This window comes from Myxocyprinus asiaticus, chromosome 33, assembly GCF_019703515.2.
Source record: "Myxocyprinus asiaticus isolate MX2 ecotype Aquarium Trade chromosome 33, UBuf_Myxa_2, whole genome shotgun sequence".
NCBI lineage: Eukaryota > Metazoa > Chordata > Actinopteri > Cypriniformes > Catostomidae > Myxocyprinus > Myxocyprinus asiaticus.
Window position 1 is genome coordinate 32,992,466 of NC_059376.1, and position 18,586 is coordinate 33,011,051.

The window sequence follows — 18,586 nt, forward strand, 5'->3', positions numbered from 1 at the left end:
ACATGCAGTGACACTGATGAGAAGCACAAACATCAGGTATTACACTAAAATAACTCGTCATGACTCATGTTTATGCTTAGATTAAATGTATGTATAATGCAATTTGGTTCAACATTTTGGGATTCCCAGATCTCAGTTTTATAAGTATTTACAGCTGTGCCACCTGCTCTGCTCTGTTTTTGGGAGTAGCATACACCCCCCTAGAGCGGCAGATACTCTGGAAGTGGTGATTGCTGCTTTTGGGAAGGGTCATGAGGCATCAGTGTATTACTCCTTGTTAATTCAAAGTCTGGGGGACCGAGCTTTAAATTCTCTTAAAAGATTATGGGAGAAAGATTTAAACTTGGTATTGGAGGAGGGAGTGTGGGCAAGGATTCTACAAAACATAAAGTCTGCATCTAGAGATGCAAGGGTTCGCCTTATGCAATTTAAGATTTTACATAGATTTTATTGGACCCCCTCTAGATTGTATAGGCTTGGTCTTAAGGACACACCCATCTGCTGGCGATGCCATACTGAAGATGGAGACACCATCCATGTTTTTTGGGGGTGCCTTAAGATCCAAGAATTTTGGCTGAAGGTGCAAAGTTTTGTGTGTGACGTGTTGGGCACTCAGGTCTTGTTCTGCCCCATTTGGTAGATAAGCACATGAAGGACTGGGTTTTGACCGGTGTGATGATTGGTAGACAGGTTATTTTGAGGAGTTGGAAGTCGGATGGAGCACCCTCGTTCCCGGAGTGGTGCGCGGAGATGGGGAGGGTGGCTGCCTTTGAGGAGTGGTCGAGTATTAGGATGGGGGTTAGGGAAACTTACAATAAGAAATGGGGCAATTATTTAGCATTTTTGAGGGAATCTCGAGGTGGGGCGGTGGAGGGAGTAATTTAAAGTTTTTTTTATTTTTTTTTTTAATTATTATTATACTTGATTAATGTATGTTATTTTATGTTGTTGTTTTAGTTTTCTGTGTGTGTGTGTCTATATTCTATTGACCACAGGGGTGTTCGTGGGGGGGTCAGGGTGGTTTGAGAGTTTGGTAGGGGGAGGGGATATAGTGGGGGTTTAATGTTAAAAGTTTTTGATTCATTATATAGATGTCGTTGTATTTCTTGTGTTAATTTATGAATCAATAAAAAATTTTAATAACAAAAAATGTATGTATAATGCAATAATGCTGTTAATAGGCCTTTGTAATTCTTTTACTTCTTGAGCTTTATTATTATGCAATAATATACTGACTTAATAATTGTATGCCATGAAATCAGAGACTCTCCACTCGAAATCCAAAAGAGACAACCAGGTCTACTTGTGATCAGATCACACAAAACGCATCTTAATACCCGTTTTAAACAGTTTCAAGAATAGGGAAGAATAGTCGTGTAGTTGATACACCCAATCGTGCGCACCACCATGACTGAAAGCAAAACACTGTGAGTGTGCGAAAGGCTCCAACTGCAAGTCGTGTAGTGTGCGCTTGGTTTTAGATGTAAATGCCCGAAGCAGATGGCTGTCCCACAGCTGAATCTGGTTCCTTCCAAGGTTTTTCTCTCCCTTCTACCTAAACATCTAGCGTAACTTGCCACAGTTGCCTGCAAAGCTATTTCTTAAGTAGTATGTATTGTCAAAAGTGCTAAACAAATAAAACTGCCTTGACTTGAATCTGTCACATGGCATGTGGGGTTTATTATAGGAACAGGAGCGATTGGCAGAACTCAGAACAGAGGAGAGAGAAGTGACGGCACGGCTCACCTGGAAAGTTCTAGAGGAGCCAGTGCTCGTCAATGGAACAGTGCCCTCTGAGCACCCAGAGAAACTGCAGTGGCCTCAACCTACACCACAGCTGGCAGAGAAACCCAAAGAGGACAAATGCCAAGTTGAGGAGGAACAGACGTCCATGGAAGAGCCGCAGGAGCTCAGAGTCACTGAGGAGCAGCCCACATCAGAAGCGGAGGAGACAGAGGAGCAGGAGCCTAAAGCTGATCTTTTTTCCATCGACCTTTTCACAAGTGCTGTCTCCACTGTCAACTCTACTGCTATGGCTTGGCCTCAGGGCAACATGGTACGACATCTCTTCCTGTTATAGCTTATCATTTATAAGGTCTTGCTTCATTTATATAATGATACACTGTTTTCAGTATAAAATTGTATTGTGATTTGTGGAAGTGTTTGTATTTATTGCCTCATAATTTGATTGGAGTGCTAAAAGACATTTTTACACAAAACTGGATAAAAAAAGAAAGTAAAATACTGTAACGTAACATTCATTTCTGAAATAACTGGACGGCGCTCTCTGACTTAAAGTGTGATTCGACAACATTGTAGCTTTCTGTGCCCTGCAAAGGTAAACACAGTAACTACAACACTGAATGACAACACTGAAACTGAGAAAAATGGCCTCCAAGTTACAGACCCTTTTTCTTTTAATCTAAATATATTTAAGCCAAACCCATCAGTCACAGAACAGATAATTGTCTTAAAGGAGCAATATGTAACATTCACATCAAGCATTTAAAATGGGTACTGCAGTCCAAATTCTAAATATTGGAGAGAGTTGTCTCCCCCGCCCCCTCCTCCCCAGAATCTAAGCTCACGCAGGTTTCCAGGTTGAGGGCACGCAACAGGAATGAGCAAACTGACAATGGCAAGCGATGAGCCTTACACTGTAAATTGATCAGCTAATGTAAACGTTTGCAATGTTTTTATTATTTGCAAATTATAAACCGGCTCATGTGGATTTTTTATAACTCTATCAATGTTAGCTAGATGTGTTGCTGGCTTCCATGGCTGCAGCACGCTGTGTTTCCCGCTAACTTGTTTCAAATCTGGCAAACCGGGGTGTCCAAATACTATTGGGAAATGGGCAGTGGGCAGGATCACACAGGTCAAAACACAAACAGAAATTTCGGCCCGGAACGGACATTTCAAAGTAGAATATACAGGCTGTAGCGTTGTTTTCGGAGAAGCCAGTATTTCAACTTTGCATGTTTCCTTAATCTCTGATAACATGTCATGATAATTTTATGCTTTAGTACAGTAAATATATTTCATATTGCACCTTTAAGAGTCCCAATTTTGACAAATTTGTAGTTACTGAGTTTTGCGTTTTTCAAGGCATTACTTTTTGAGGCATTATTCTTGCATATTCATTGGGATACTCTTGCTAGTATATGAATTAGGGCTGCACAGTTAATTTAAAAAATGAATTGAGATTATATTTATGGCTGCAGCAATTAAAGGAATATTCCAGGTTCAATACAAGTTAAGCTCAATCGACAGCATTTGTGACATAATGTTGATTACCACTAAAAAAAATTCAAATCTTCCCTCCTTTTCTGAATGTGGCCAATTTTTGGAGGGTTTAAAAGCAGAAATTTGTAGCTTATAATTTTATAAAAGCACTTACATTAATTCTTCTGTTAAAACCCATGTATTATTTGAGCTATAAAGTTGTTTATATTTTCATTTTTACGGTCATTTTTTAGAAAAATATTTCAGCTCTGTAGGTCCATACAATGCAAGTGAATGGGTGCCAAAATTTTAAAGCTCCAAAAATCACATAAATCAGCATAAAAGTAATCCACAAGACTCCAGTGGTTAAATCAATATCTACAGAAGTGATGTGATGGGGGCCTGGGTAGCTCAGCGAGTATTGACACTGACTACCACCAGTAAAGCTCCCATCTACTTGAATGGAGAAAGACCAAAATCTCAAAAAGGTTGGTCAAGATTATGATCACAGAACATACTTCAAATAAAATCTGACAATACTGGAATCAAAAATTGTGATTCTTTACCTCATATTACATTAAAGAACGCAATTTTCCAAGCTTGTATAGCTAATGCACATGCACGTTCTAAAGTTGATTGACAGGTAATGTCGTCTAAAAGGTGATTAGATCTTTTAACTGTCTACATCCGTTGACCATTGAGCGCTCAGAGCTCCTTGGTTGAGCGTTCCAATTTCTCCCATTCATTTTAAAAGAAGTGGCCCATCTCTGCTAAATAATCCCTGGTGAGAAACAGATCACTTTCACATTCTTCTTGTGTTTTTGGTGATTTGCTTTCTTCATGCCTACCGCCCCCTACTGGGCAGGGAGAAGAATTTCAAGCAAATGACATAAATATTGATCTGTTTCTCACCCACACCTATCTTATCACTTCTGAAAATATAAATTGAACCACTGGAGTTGTATGGATTACTTTTATGCTGCCATTATGTGCTTTTTGGAGCATCAACATTTTGGCACCCATTCGCTTGCATTGTATGGACCTACAGAGCTTAAATATTCTTCTAAAAATAATAAATTGTGTTCCGCAGAAGAAAGAAAGTCATGCACATCTGGGATGGCATGAGGGTGAGTAAATGATGAGAGAATTTTCATTTTTGGGTGAACTATCCCTTAAATCAATTCAGGGTTCAGGGTTTATGTCATGATAAGTTAACCTTGCTTTCTGGAATACCCCTCAGGCCCCAGACACAATTTGACTTTTTTCGGCATTTTCTCTGCCAATTTTGACTTAATTGCTGCTGAAAGTATTATCAGATAAGCTGAAATATTTAATAAACAAACACACTAGGGGCAAGGAATTTATGGACATTTGTGAATAATCAGTAACAGTCCTAAAGTATGAGTTTAGTGCAGTCTGATGCATGTTTTATGTCTCTCATGAACACAGTTCTCTGCTTGTTTTGGTTATGTAGCCTAAATAAAGAATATAGAACGCAGTTGCCCTAAAGAATTTTTTTTATTTATTTTTTTTTTAAGTTAGTAATTGTGATATCAAGAGAAAGAATTGACTATAATAATCTGTCACAGTCATGCAGCCCTAATGCAAATGTACCAGATAGTATGCACAACAGAATATACTGTGTAGTAAGCAGCAGACCAGAATTTCATTCAGAACATACATTCAAAAAATATTTTAGCCTATTTTTAAGATTTATGCATTTCATAACAAAATTCAATCAAATTGAATTGTTTAATGTTTAACAAAATTAAATTAATAAACTTTAAATATTTTGTTTTATTTTATTTTATTAAAAATAATTCAGTTCAATTTGATGGAAATAAGTGTTGCTTATGGTCGTAATTTCATTCTGAAAAAATGTATTTTTTAGGAAAGTGCAACAAGCCCAGTAACCACTGAGCCAGACGTAGAAGAAGAAAAGGAAAAGGCAGATGAGCAGCCTGCCACCAGCACACCAAAGGTGGGCAGCAAGTTAGAAAACTGCACACACACACAAAAAACAGTTCCTTCACATTAACAATTACTTCCATTTGTCTTTGTGTTAATGTGTTAATCATACTGCACTAGCCAAGACCCTTTTTTAGATTATATGCAAGTATCATTTCATTCTAATAAATAAAAAATAAGTTTTCACATAATGGCTTCGGATTTTGTGTCATGTGTAGGCAGAGTCTATGGAGCCTGAAAAGAAGGAATCTGCCCTGCCAGCTATAGTCCCGCCCACCAACCTGCCAGCTGGTCCAAGCGTTGACTTTTTCAAGTCTGACCCCTTCACTGAAAGTAAGATCTTTACACATAGCAAAATAATCAACAGTGACTAGTTAGTAATTACTATACGTGTTTAAAAATTCGACATTTGTCTTTTGCAGGTTACCCATTCACTGATGACCCTTTCTCAAAAGTTGACATTTCTGGTGAGTATTTTCTTGCCGTCTTATAATGTGTTTGCAAAAAATTCATTAATAGCACAAATCCATTGTGGCTCATGCAATGTTACTCCTTTTCTTTTCCTGTCCAGATCCTTTTGGTGGGGACCCCTTCAAAGGCACCAACCCATTTGCGACAGACAACTTCTTTAAACTGTCTTCAGTTGATTTCCCTTCGGGAGACCCTTTCAGCTCCTCTGACCCATTTAGCACCACCACAGACCCCAAAGAGCCTGATCCATTCACATCCAGGACCAGCAATGCAGTCGCGCCAGACCCATTTGCTTCTAGCAGTGGTAGCATCCAAGACACAGATCCATTTAGATCCAAAATGGATGCCCTGGCAGACTCTGATCCCTTCAGCTCAGCTGGCACAGGGCACGATCCATTTGGAGGGTCAGAGATTCCTGCAGTGAGTATCACAAAGCTAAACTCTATCTTTTAACATCTTGTTAGAATTGATATGTTGATAAGTACAGATAGCTTCTGTCACTCTTGATTTGTGGTTAAACTCTGTTTTGTTTTCACAGGAAAACTGAACTGGGTGCATTTTCATATATTATCTTGTTACATAATGTGTCTCACCTTTTACACTTCCTGTTGTTTGTGGTGGTGTTGGTATAAAGCCTAAATCAAGCTTTGGAATTTTTCCCACTTCCCAAACATTATGCTTGTACAGTATGTGATGTGTTTTGAATTTGTTTATCAGAAGTAACACAGGTTAAAGGATTGGCTGGATTTGATCCTAATCTTGATTTCTTAATCTGAATTTCATCTTTGATCTAGAATTTTTGTTTTCACAGAGAGATGGGCCAGTAGCAGCCAATGATCCTTTTGCACAAAGAGGAACTACAGTGGTCGCTAACTCAGACCCGGGTAGGACAAACATTGTTATTATTGGCTTATCTCAAGCAGTCTTTGTTTGGAAGTTGGAGTTGTGTATTATTAATCGAGTAATTAAGAACAGAACAAGTACTTAACCAGTCAATACTAGTGCACATCCCAATCCATCTCTCTTTAAACTAGTCAGAGTTTGCAAGGTCCTGGTAATATCAGAGATTTAGTTTTTTCCAGGCCTGGAAACGTCATGGAAATTTCCACAGTGAATATAAATAAAAACATTTCACTGGCTAAAAATAGCTCTTGTGAAAAATCATCCAGTAATCACAAATAAATGGAAAGGTCATGGAAAAGACATTCAGACAGCAGCCACGCTGCTGGGGGAGGCGTGTAGATGAGCGTTTTAATATGAGGACCCACAAGACTACATGCAAAACCTAAACTGATATGATATTAAAGTGTGTTATCAATGACTTCATGCTTTGTTTTGAGTAGAATTCAGATGAGACCAGTAAAAGAAGCTGTATTTACTACTCGTTGATGATTTAATGTAATATACACTACCGGTCAAAAGTTTTGAAACACTTACTCATTCTTTATTATATATATATATATATATATATATATATATATATATATATATATGTATTTTTTTTTTTTTTTTTTCTTCACATTTTAGAATAATAATAGTAAAATCATCAAAACTGCATATGTTATATATACTTAGGGGTTTGAGGTTGGCTGGAGTGCCCTCATTTTGGGAGCAGTGCACGGAGATGGGCAGGGTAGCAGCATTTTAAGAAATGTCAGATAGAAGGCTAGGCAACCTGGGGGTATTTAATAGGAAGTGGGGCAGGTATTTGACCTTTGTGGAAGGCTCTCGGAGAGGGGCAGTGGAGAGGGATTAATAGTTTTAAATGTGTGTGATTATTATTTAATTTTGTTGCATTTATATATATATATATATATATATTAGTCAAAAAAAAAGTTTTGAAACACATTCTTTGTTGTCATTTTTTTTTTCTCCACATTTTAGAATAATAGTGAAGTCATCAAAACTATGGAATAACATAAATGGAACTATGGGAATTATGTGGCGACTAAACAAAATCCAAAATAAATCAAAACTGTGTTATATTTTAGCATCTTCAAAGTAGTCACCCTTTGCGTAGAATTTGCAGACATGTACTCTTGACATTTTCTCGACCAACTTCTTGAGGTATCACCCTGGGATTCTTTTTAAGCAGTATTGAAGGAGTTTCCATCTATGTTGGGCACTTATTGGCTGCTTTTCTTTATTATTTGGTCCAAGTCATCATTTAAAAAAAAAAAAAAAAAAAGTTTTTTAATTACATTTTAGTTTTATATGGAAATAAATTAATATGGTGGCACAATTATATTTATGTCTATAAAACTAATTTCAAACATTTAAGCATATGCCTTCAGATCAAAAGATTTTTAAGATCATGAGAAACATTTCAGTCAAGTGTTTCAAAACTTTTGACCGGTAGTGTATATGCTGTAGATAATGTGTAATTTGTCATGTTTACCTTGTACATTCATGATATAAGCAGGCATAATATGCACCGGTAACACTCCGTTATTGTAATCTATGATGACACTTATACTACTGCAAAGATGGATATATAAAAGAGTGTTAATGGGCAGAATACCAGTCCTCTACATAGCAAGTAAATCACTCCTATATGCGAACAAATTTCACTTTATGTGACTAAAATATGTATTTTATTAGCCACAAGTGAGTAAATATTCAGATTTACTCGCCAGAGCTTGAGTTGTGTAGTGATGAAGAAGAAGAGTGCCGCGATCCTTTCACTGAATAAGAAGCTGGTGATTTAAGAAACTGGATTCAGCCTCGTCTTTTACAGCGTGTTGTCTCGTGAGTGCGCGGCCTGAAGGAAATTGACCTTATTTGGCTGCAGTGGGTCCAGACCTGTTGTGATCGCACAGTCACCATCGCTTTTGTTCAGCCGTGAAATGGCATTGGCATTGACAATACATTTAACAAAGTCAACTCTGACTTTGGTTAAACTTTTCCCCGCACTGTTTTCACAACATTCCCTGTTTTAAAGTATGGCTACAGTCCAGGAACGTGCCTGGTGGACGTCTGTTAGAAGGGAAAAGTGTTTCAAAACTCAAGAGCTTGTAGATTTGAATTTGAGAATGTGTACAATAAATATTTGTACAAGCAAGTCATACACATTATCCAAGTAAAAGTCTCTTTTAAAAAAAAAACTGTTATTTACAGTCAGTTGGTGATCAAAAAGATAAACAGAAACATTATTTCTAATCATACATTGCACGGATGAGGGAAAAACAACTGTGCAACTTCTCTCTGGTTAATGTGCGCTGCGCTCACTCAACCGTAAACACTTGCTGGTGGAGCAGCCATTCTCTTAAAGAGACAGTACCAATTTAGTGCTTGTTATACGTATCAATGTAAAAATGTAAATCGCACAAGTGCATATCAACCAACATGTTACAAAATGTAGTAAGTGTAATAAATGTGTAAATACATAAATATTAAAAAAGCACAATCACACATTGTGAAATATTTTAACTTCAGAAAACACTGTAAATATTAAAAAATTTAACAAATAGGCTTGTGACGCATCTATGCAAGTGTTTGGTCTTTTTTTTTTTTTTGCATAGTAGTTTTGATATAGTAGCACTTAATTATTTTTAGAATATAATTTTTAGCTCTATTTTCATTAGGTTCCAACCTTGTGAATATGTTGTTAAAAATTTTTTTTTATATTTCAAACAGTAACATCAGCTTGTATCATTATTAAAATGCAATTTCATATAAATTGACAGAATGTGAAATTCGCCACAAGCAAATTTTTACACAAGCTAAAATGTGATTAAAAGGATCAAAAGCAAAATATGAAAATAAAATGTACAGTCCCTGGCAGCCAAAAGTTTGGAATAATGTTCAGATTTTGCTCTTATGAAAAGAAATTGGTACTTTTATTCACCAAAGTGGCATTCAACTGATCACAATGTATAGTCAGCACATTAATAATGTGAAAAATTACTATTACAATTTGAAAAAAAATTCAGCACTTCTTAAACTACTTCAAAGAGTTCTCATCAGAAAATCCTCCAGGTGCAGCAATGACAGCTTTGCAGATCCTTGGCATTCTAGCAGTCAGTTTGTCCAGATACTCAGGTGACATTTCACCCCACGCTTCCTGTAGCACTGCCATAGATGTGGCTGTCTTGTCGGGCACTTCTCACACACCTTAAAGTCTAGCTGATCCCACAAAAGCCCAATGTCTGTTTTTCTTTGCCCACTCTAACCTTTTCTTTTTGTTTGTCTGTTTCAAAAGTGAAATTCTTTGCAATTCTTCCCATAAGGCCTGCACCCCTGAGTCTTCTCTTTACTGTTGTACATGAAACTGGTGTTGAGCAGGTAGAATTCAATGAAGCTGTCAGCTGAGGACATGTGAGGCGTCTATTTCTCAAACTAGAGACTCTGATGTACTTATCCTCTTGTTTAGTTGTACATCTGGCCTTCCACATCTCTTTCTGTCCTTAACAGAGCGAGTTGTCCTTTGTCTTTGAAGACTGTAGTGTACACCTTTGTATGAAATCTTCAGATTTTTTTGGCAGTTTTAAGCATTGTATAGCCTTCATTCCTCAAAACAATGATTGACTGATGAGTTTCTAGAGAAAGCGGTTTCTTTTTTGCCATTTTTGACCTAATATTGACCTTAAGACATGCCAGTCTATTGCATACTGTGGCAACTCAAAAACAAACACAAAGACAATGTTAAGCTTCATTTAACCAACCAAATAGCTTTCAACTGTGTTTGATATAATGGCAAGTGATTTTCTAGTACCAAATTAGCAATTTAGCATGATTACTCAAGTATAAGGTGTTGGAGTGATGGCTGCTGGAAATGGGGCCTGTCTTGATTTGATCAAAAATTACTTTTTTCAAATAATAGTGCTGTTCAAAAGTATAGTCAGGATCAGTAATGTCCTGACTATATTTTGTGATCAGCTGAATGCCACTTTGGTGAATTAAAGTACCAATTTCCTTCCGAAACAGCAAAATGTGTACATTATTCCAAACTTTTGGCTGCCTGTGTGTGTGTGTGTGTGTGTGTGTGTGTGTGTGTGTGTGTGTGTGTGTATGTATGTATGTATGTATGTATGTATGTATGTATGTATGTATGTATGTATGTATGTATGTATGTATATATATATATATCTATATATACATACATACATACATACAGTTGTGCTCAAAAGTTTTCATACACTTGGAGAATTGGTAATATATGTACCATTTTTAAAGAAAACATGAGTGAGCAGGCAAAACACATTTCTTTTATTTCTTATGGGATTCATATTCAACTGTAGGTTAAAAAATAAAATGACCCCTGTTCAAAAGTCTGCATACCCTTAATTCTTAATACTGTGTATTGCCCCCTTTAGCATCAATGACAGCATGCAGTCTTTTGTAATAGTTTTCTATGAGGCCCCAATTTCTTGCAGGTGGTATAGCTGACCATTCGTCTTGGCAAAATGCCTCCAGGTCATGCAAAGTCTTTGGTCGTCTTGCATGATCCACACGTTTGAGATCTCCCCAGATTGGCTCAATGATTTTAAGGTCAGGAGACTGTGATTGCCACTCCAGAACCTTCACCTTTTTCTGCTGTAACCACTGGAAGGGGCAACTTGGCCTTGTGCTTAGGGTCATTGTCATGCTGGAAAGTCCAAGAGCGTCCCATGCGCAGCTTTCATACAGAAGAATGCAAATTGTCTGCCAGTAATTTCTGATAACATGCTGCATTCATTTTGCCATCAATTTTCACAAGATTCCCCGTGCCTTTAGAGCTCACACACCCCCAAAACATCAGTGAGCCACCACCATGCTTCACAGTGGGGATGGTACTCTTTTCACTATAGGCCTTGTTGACTCCTCTCCAAACATAGCGCTTATGGTTGTGACCATAAAGCTCTATTTTGGTCTCGTCACTCCAAATTACAGTGTGCCAGAAGCTGTGAGGTGTGTCAAGGTGTTGTCGGGCATATTGTGACCAGGCTTTTTTGTGGCATTGGTGCAGTAAAGGCTTCTTTCTGGCAACTCGACCATGCAGCTCATTTATGTTCAAGTATCGTCATATTGTGCTCCTTGAAACAATCACAAAGTCTTTTTCTAGAGCATCCTGTATTTCTCCTGAGGTTACCTGTGGGTTTTTCTTTGTATCCTGAACAATTCTTCTGGCAGTTGTGGCTGAAATCTTTCTTGGTCTACCTGACCTTGGCTTGATATCAAGAGATACCTGAATTTTCCACTTCTTAATAGGTGACTGAACAGTACTGACTGGCATTTTCAAGGCTTTGTATATCCTTTTCCATCTTTATAAATTTACAGTACCTTGTTACGCAGGTCTTTTGACAGTTCTTTTCTGCTCCCCATGGCTCAGTATCTAGCCTGCTCAGTGCATCCACATGAGAGCTAACAAACTCATTGACTATTTATACACAGACACTAATTGCAATTTAAAAAGCCACAGGTGTGGGAAATTAACCTTTAATTGCCATTTAAACTTGTGTGTGTCACCTTGTGTGTCTGTAACAAGGCCAAACATTCAAGGGTATGTAAACTTTTGATCAGGGCCATTTGGGTGATTTCTGTTATCATTATGATTTAAAAAGGAGCCAAAAAACTATGTGATAATAAATGGCTTCATATGATCACTATCCTTAAATAAAAGACTAAATTTAAAATAAATTTTTTGCATGATCAGTCATATTTTCAAAATCGATGCCAATTTCACGTTTTCTGCCAGGGTAAGCAAACTTTTGAGCACAAGTATGTGTGTGTGTGTGTGTGTGTGTGTGTGTGTGTGTGTGTGTGTGTGTGTGTGTGTATTATATATATGATGCCCCCTTCTCGGTTTTCTTAATATCTTTTTATTTTAGCTTGCATGTTGTCAAAAATCTGGTGAGTAAAAACAAAAATTTACTAGCCTGTGGCAATTCTTTCTCCAAAGTGTCCGTAGAGGGTCGTATACAGACAAAAGAATGATTATAAGAGGCATATCTCACTTTGGGCAGATGTGTGAATGGCTTTCGGCTGCAGACAACACATGATTGAAGCAGCATATCAAACTACAGAGTGAACAGGCACTTAAAAATTAAACAAAAAAAGTCTCTACAGATGTAGGTTAGTTTGCACTAGCTCGCTAATAACTCTGCATGCCGGTGTGTTCATGTTGACTGATCTTAGCTGACTGAATAACGTAACTGGAATTAGCTATCGGCTTTAAAGTACTGTAGATGGAGCTCCAAGTCACTATGATGTGGACCAATGGCAGTAGTGTTTAGAAGCCAGTATGAAGTTTTCCTGAAAGTAAATGCTGGCGAGCTGTTACGAACTACCAAAACCAACTAAAAATCACCTTAATTTTGGCCAGATTTTGTTCGAAACGTCACACCCATTCGTTCTTCGATTTCGTATGATGTAAATGTTTCCACTGTAAATGTTTTTACTTCTTTTCATGCATTACTTCAAGTTAAGTTACTGTTTACATGTGGATGATTCTACTATTCTAATCAGAAAGTATCCAAAAATTCTGCTTCATGTGTTCTGACCTATTCTGTGTATGTGTCATACTTTGTTTCAGATCCATTTGCCGCAGTATTTGGCCACGAGACTTTTGTTGGAGGTTTCGCAGACTTCAGCAGCTTAGCTAAGGTAAAAATCTTAGTGTCACCCCAACGCAATTTGGCTTTTAAAGGGATAGTTTGGATAGAAGTTAGGCAGAATGACGGCCTCAGTCACCATTCACTTTCATTAATTGGAAAAAAGATGCAATAAAAGTGAATGGTGACTGACACTAGAATACAGCCTTTTGTATTCTATGGAAGAAAGTCATACAGGTTTGGAACAAAACGAGGGTGAGCAAAGTATACCAGAATTTTCATTATTGGGTGAACTATCCCTTTAATACAAAAAGAATCCCAGAATTTCACCCACATGATTTAAATGAGATGATGCAAGTTGAAAATGGATTGCAGCTGTTCCTTTGCATTTCAGTCTAATGGCGCTGATCCATTCGACTCAAGTACAAACCAGAATTTATTTAAGGAGGACACTCTGTCAGACGTGCCCCCAGCATTACCACCCAAAACCGGAACACCCACCAGACCACCCCCTCCACCTCCAGGTGAATCCTTAAATAGGTTCCTGCTCTGTTGTCCCATTTACTTCTGGTATTTGGATCTGTTTCGGGTAATCCAATCCCAAGTGAACAGGGCTAAATATAGGTGTAAACAGAGTTCAATATGTTTTCTGATCTGATCACACAAATTACATTCAGAGGTTGTCAAAAACACATGTGACCACATCGCATTGTTGTGTAAATGCTAATCGGTCCTGATGCGTCTCAAGCAACAGTGAAAGACCACCTGCTCACCTTTCAATCAACAGCTACGTTAAAACAAGGGTTTTAAAATAGGGCTTGGAATCATAAGGTAGCTGGCGATATTTTTGTGTCTTTATTTTTGGTATATTGCGATTCAAATCTACGATATATTGCAATATTTCACTCAATGTTTCTCATTTGTCTTCATCGGACTTAAGAGAACTGTTTCTAAATCACCAAATGCATTGTTAAACTAATATAAAAGTGCCAGTTAACAAAACAAGGCCAGTTTATTTCCTAATATCTTTGTACAATGCAAAGCCACAAGCATATAAGACCATAATGGCTCCCTATTTCTGTGGTTAGGTCGATGTAGCTAGTCTTTCTAAAAACAAAGTATTTATGAATGCAATAGTAGCCTAAGCACTTTAAAAAATATTATTTATTGTGACACAGTTTCAATACACAAAAGTATAATTGATTTCACCTAAAAGGTTAGCCTATTTTATATGATACTAACATTTTTTGTCAAAATACCTCAAAGTTACGACTGTAAAATCATGATACATTTTAGAAAGGGAGGGTGATTAAGTGTGAAGCTTGATAACTGCACCTTCTAAGGGACTGTTGTAGAATTCCTAGATCAATTTGGAAAATATAATTTTTTTTCCCATCACCACAATATTAGTGTGGAAAAACGTAAATAGTAATATCGAGATATCACGAGGAAAAATATCACAATACTTTAACATATCAATATTTTTTCCCCTACTCTGTTTAAAAATGTATTGAGATCAGAGACCCTTCCTTCAAAACCTGAACACAAGTGGTAACAGGAGATCCATTTGAGATGCTGCATGTTACTGCCAGGTGTACAGTGACGTGTCTAGCCTGACCAGTTGTGAGCCAATCACAGGAGATGGAGCTTAATACCAGGTGTAAACGGGATGTTGATGTTTTGCACGTTTTGTTGTATTTGGAGGGATATTAATCAACTGGCTCGTTTGCGAGTGATCTCGGTAGTCCACATCTAAGTAGCATGTTGTCTGTGTGTGCGTGTGTATGTGTGTGTGTCCTTTTAAGGTAAGCGGTCCAACATCCACAGATCGGAGTCATCGGAGTCATTTCAGAGGGGCGGTCTGTTAAATGCCCAGGGTTCTGGAGAATTCTCTTCACTTCCCGCTAAAGACTCGGTACAAGACCCCTTCGCCCCTTCCTCGCCCCTCCAAGCACCGCGTGACCCCACTCGATTCGCCAGCTTTGACAAAGTGAGCTCCTCCCCCTCTCCCCCTCCTGAACCCCAGTAGTGTGAACCCTGACATTTCACCTCTGCCAAGCAGCAGCCTTGACCTCTCGACCACTCACAGCCAAATCTTCCTTTTCTTTTTGTTTTACTGGAAAGAAATATTCATCCAATATTTCATGTCCTTTGCTTTATGATCTGTGTTTTTTGATAAGCTGAGCCACGTAACTTTAAAAAAAAAAACTTTTATATGTATTGTTTTTTGTAAATATAGCTTTTAATTAAATATTAATGCTTTTAATTAAATATTTAACAACTCTAATGGTCTTTTTAAGTTAAAGGGATAGTTCACCCAAAAATGAAAATTCTCTCATCATTTACTCACCCTCATGCCATCACAGATGTGTATGACTTTCTGTCTTCTGCAGAACACAAATGAAGATTTTTAGAAGATTATCACAGCTCTGTAGGTCCACACAATGCAAGTGAATGGGTGCCAAAATTTTGAAGCTCCAAAATCCACATAAAGGGCAACATAAAAGCTTACTGGCTGTGGAAGGAGAGGCGGGGCTGCTTGCAGGCTGTTCTCAATTTACCCCTCGTATTTTTTTGCCATGTTCTCCCCCATTGGTTGAGGCTTGATTCCATCTTGCACGTTCATTGCCTCTCCATATTTTAGTTCACTGATTTGCCTTGCCTTACCTTGCACTGCATGAACTAATCACTGTCTCCACCTGTGTCATTGGGCTGCTCCTTTCCATTTGATCCTTATTTCATTGTTTAAGCACTCCCTGGTTGCATCTAGATGAGATGCCATTCATTTTGTTTTTATATAGAACATTTTCTTATTTAAATTAATTAACTGTGGTGCCAGCATTACCTGTTGGCTACTTTTTGTATTATTTTTAAATGTACAATTAAAGAGCTTGTCTTCTCTGATTTTCCCACTGTGACCTTTCTTTATCAGATGATACATCAAATAAATTAAGATTTGTTTTGATGACATATACTGCCCTGCAAAGGAAAAATGCCATATCAACACATTTGGCCAAAATTGGTCTCTTATACCATAATCTGTTCTTTTATGCACAACTTTTTTCAGATTGAGAAAAAACAGAGTAAGACTGTTTTATAATTCCTGATTGGATGGACAAGCAGTGTTTACTGCGTTGTTACTGAGTTTATGCTTTGTTGGGCAGTATACTGCTTTGATATTTAAAATCAGGTCTTTGCAAATGAGAAGACCCCAATGTCTTGCCTTCAAAATTAGTTTAGTTTTCATGGTGTGGTGTTTTTTTCCCCCTTGTGACTACATTTCTTCATTCATGGTTGTTCACACCTAAACATCTGTGTGATATGCCTGCATGTAGAGCATGGTGTGTCTTATGAGCAATCCAGGCCTTATCACATGATTATATCTAAGGACTCCTTCACCCAAAAAGTACACTATAAGTCACAAGTTTGGACACTTTTGACTGCATTTATGTTTCTCATTGCCTTAAAAAATCTCTTGTGATCTAAAGGCTTATTCTTAAGTGGTTGAAATGAGTTCTGAAGACAAATTGTGCCTGGACCAGATTGTGTATGAAAAGAAGCGAAAAAGTGGCCATCATATTTGGGAACTCCATCAATACTGTTTAAAATCATCCCATGTGGCACCTAATGAGGTTGGCTGAGAGGATGCCCAGAGTGTGCAGATCTTTAATCTAGTGGCTAATTTGAAGAAACTAAAATGTAGGATAGTTTTAATGAGGATAGTTGTCTTTCTCACTACATATTTTCCCATACATCTTATAGTGTTAATTCATAAAATTTGATTATATGGTTGAAGGAAGAATGAGATGGTGTCTTTAAACTTTTGAATGGTAGTGTATGTAAAGAAAAACAGCATATTTTCTCAACTTCAGTCATTATTTTTAATCAGTGATGGCTGCAGTTAACAAAATAATGAGTTCTTTAGTAACAGATTTTTTTTTTATTCTCCTTCCATGTTAAAAACTGTACAAAAACGCCACTGTTTACTCTCTCTGAATGTTTCCACATCATAGTCCTTGTGAGATGATGGAAGTCAACAGTTAGTGAGATGGTTAACAATCCTTTGGATTTGTGAAATGTAGACTCAAACTCTAGATGCCTGTCCCTATTTGATAATGGAGAACTGCTTTGGTTGATGTTGACATTGACCCTACGGCACTTCATTATATGAGATTAAAGGGGGAAGTGTGTAATTTTCTCGATATTCAAATGCTTATGCATACACCGAGACAACAAGAAGCTCGACCAATCTAACAAAGGTTCAACCAATGGCACGAGTTTGGGTTGGGACTACTTTGCTCGTCTGACCAATGTTAGATGGGGAAGTTTTCAGGATAGCTGTCTAAAAATAATTATTATTTTGCAATTTCGTTTAGTGATTCTAGTGACATCAAAATGACACATTTCACCTTTTCTTTCACATTTGTATAGTGATGTCTGTAAAAGCTGGGTGTGCTGAGTGACTCCAGCCAGGTCTACTAAGCAACCAAATTGGCCCAGTTGCTAGGGAGGGTTGAGTCACATGGGGTAACCTCCTCGTGGTCGCAATTATTGGTTCTCGCTCTCAATGGGGCACGTGGTAAGTTGTGCATGGATCGCGGAGAGTAGCAGGAGAGGGAGTCTCCGCAGTGACATGCATGACGAGGCACGTGATAAAATGCGTGGATTGACGGTCTCAGAAGTGGAGGCAAATGAGATTTGTCCTCCGCCACCCGGATTGAGGTAACCGCGCCACGACGAGGACCTATTAAGTAGTGGGTATTGGGCATTCCAAATTGGGATAAAGTATCTTTACAAATAAAGATGTGTATGATTTTCTTTCTTCTGCAGAACACAAACACAGATTTTTAGATGAAAATCTCTGCTCTGTAGGTCCATACAATGCAAGTGAATGGGTGCCAAAACTTTGAATCTCTAAAATCTGCATAAAGGAAGCATAAAAGTAATCCATATGACTCCAGTGGTTAAATCCATGTGTTCAGACACGATATGATAGGTGTGGGTGAGAAACAGACTTAAGTCATTTTTTATCATAAATTCTCCTCCCTGCCCAGTAGGGGGGCGATATGCATGGACTGTGAATCACCAAAAACAGAAGGAGAACGTGAAGGAAAAAGGACTTAAATATTGATCTGTTTCTTACCCACACCTATCATATTGCTTCAGAAGATTTGTATTTACCCATCTGGAGTACAAGTCATCTGGAATGCTTTTATGTTGAAATATATATATATATATGTTTTATATGGATTGTGGAGCTTCACAAATGTGGCACCCATTCACTTGCATTGTATGGACCTACAGAGATATTTTTCTAAAAAACTTAATTTGCGTTCTGCAGAAGAAAGAAAGTCATACACATCTGGGATGGCATGAGGGTGAGTAAACGA

The 18,586-nt window shown here is 37.7% G+C and overlaps 1 protein-coding gene across 2 annotated transcripts in view; it reads left to right on the forward strand.

The window, feature by feature from the left end:
* LOC127424096 (epidermal growth factor receptor substrate 15-like) overlaps positions 1-18,586 on the forward strand; it is a 54,861-nt gene that overhangs the window by 33,710 nt on the left and 2,565 nt on the right. The window contains exons 16-24 of one of the 2 annotated variants that reach the window (XM_051668867.1): positions 1,688-2,056; positions 5,117-5,206; positions 5,412-5,526; positions 5,616-5,660; positions 5,765-6,084; positions 6,476-6,548; positions 13,178-13,248; positions 13,591-13,720; positions 15,002-15,186. In XM_051668867.1, the coding sequence (XP_051524827.1) occupies positions 1,688-2,056; positions 5,117-5,206; positions 5,412-5,526; positions 5,616-5,660; positions 5,765-6,084; positions 6,476-6,548; positions 13,178-13,248; positions 13,591-13,720; positions 15,002-15,186 (1,398 nt within the window). The remainder of the gene's footprint in view (positions 1-1,687; positions 2,057-5,116; positions 5,207-5,411; positions 5,527-5,615; positions 5,661-5,764; positions 6,085-6,475; positions 6,549-13,177; positions 13,249-13,590; positions 13,721-15,001; positions 15,187-18,586) is intronic. The other variant, XM_051668869.1, reaches the window with a different exon arrangement.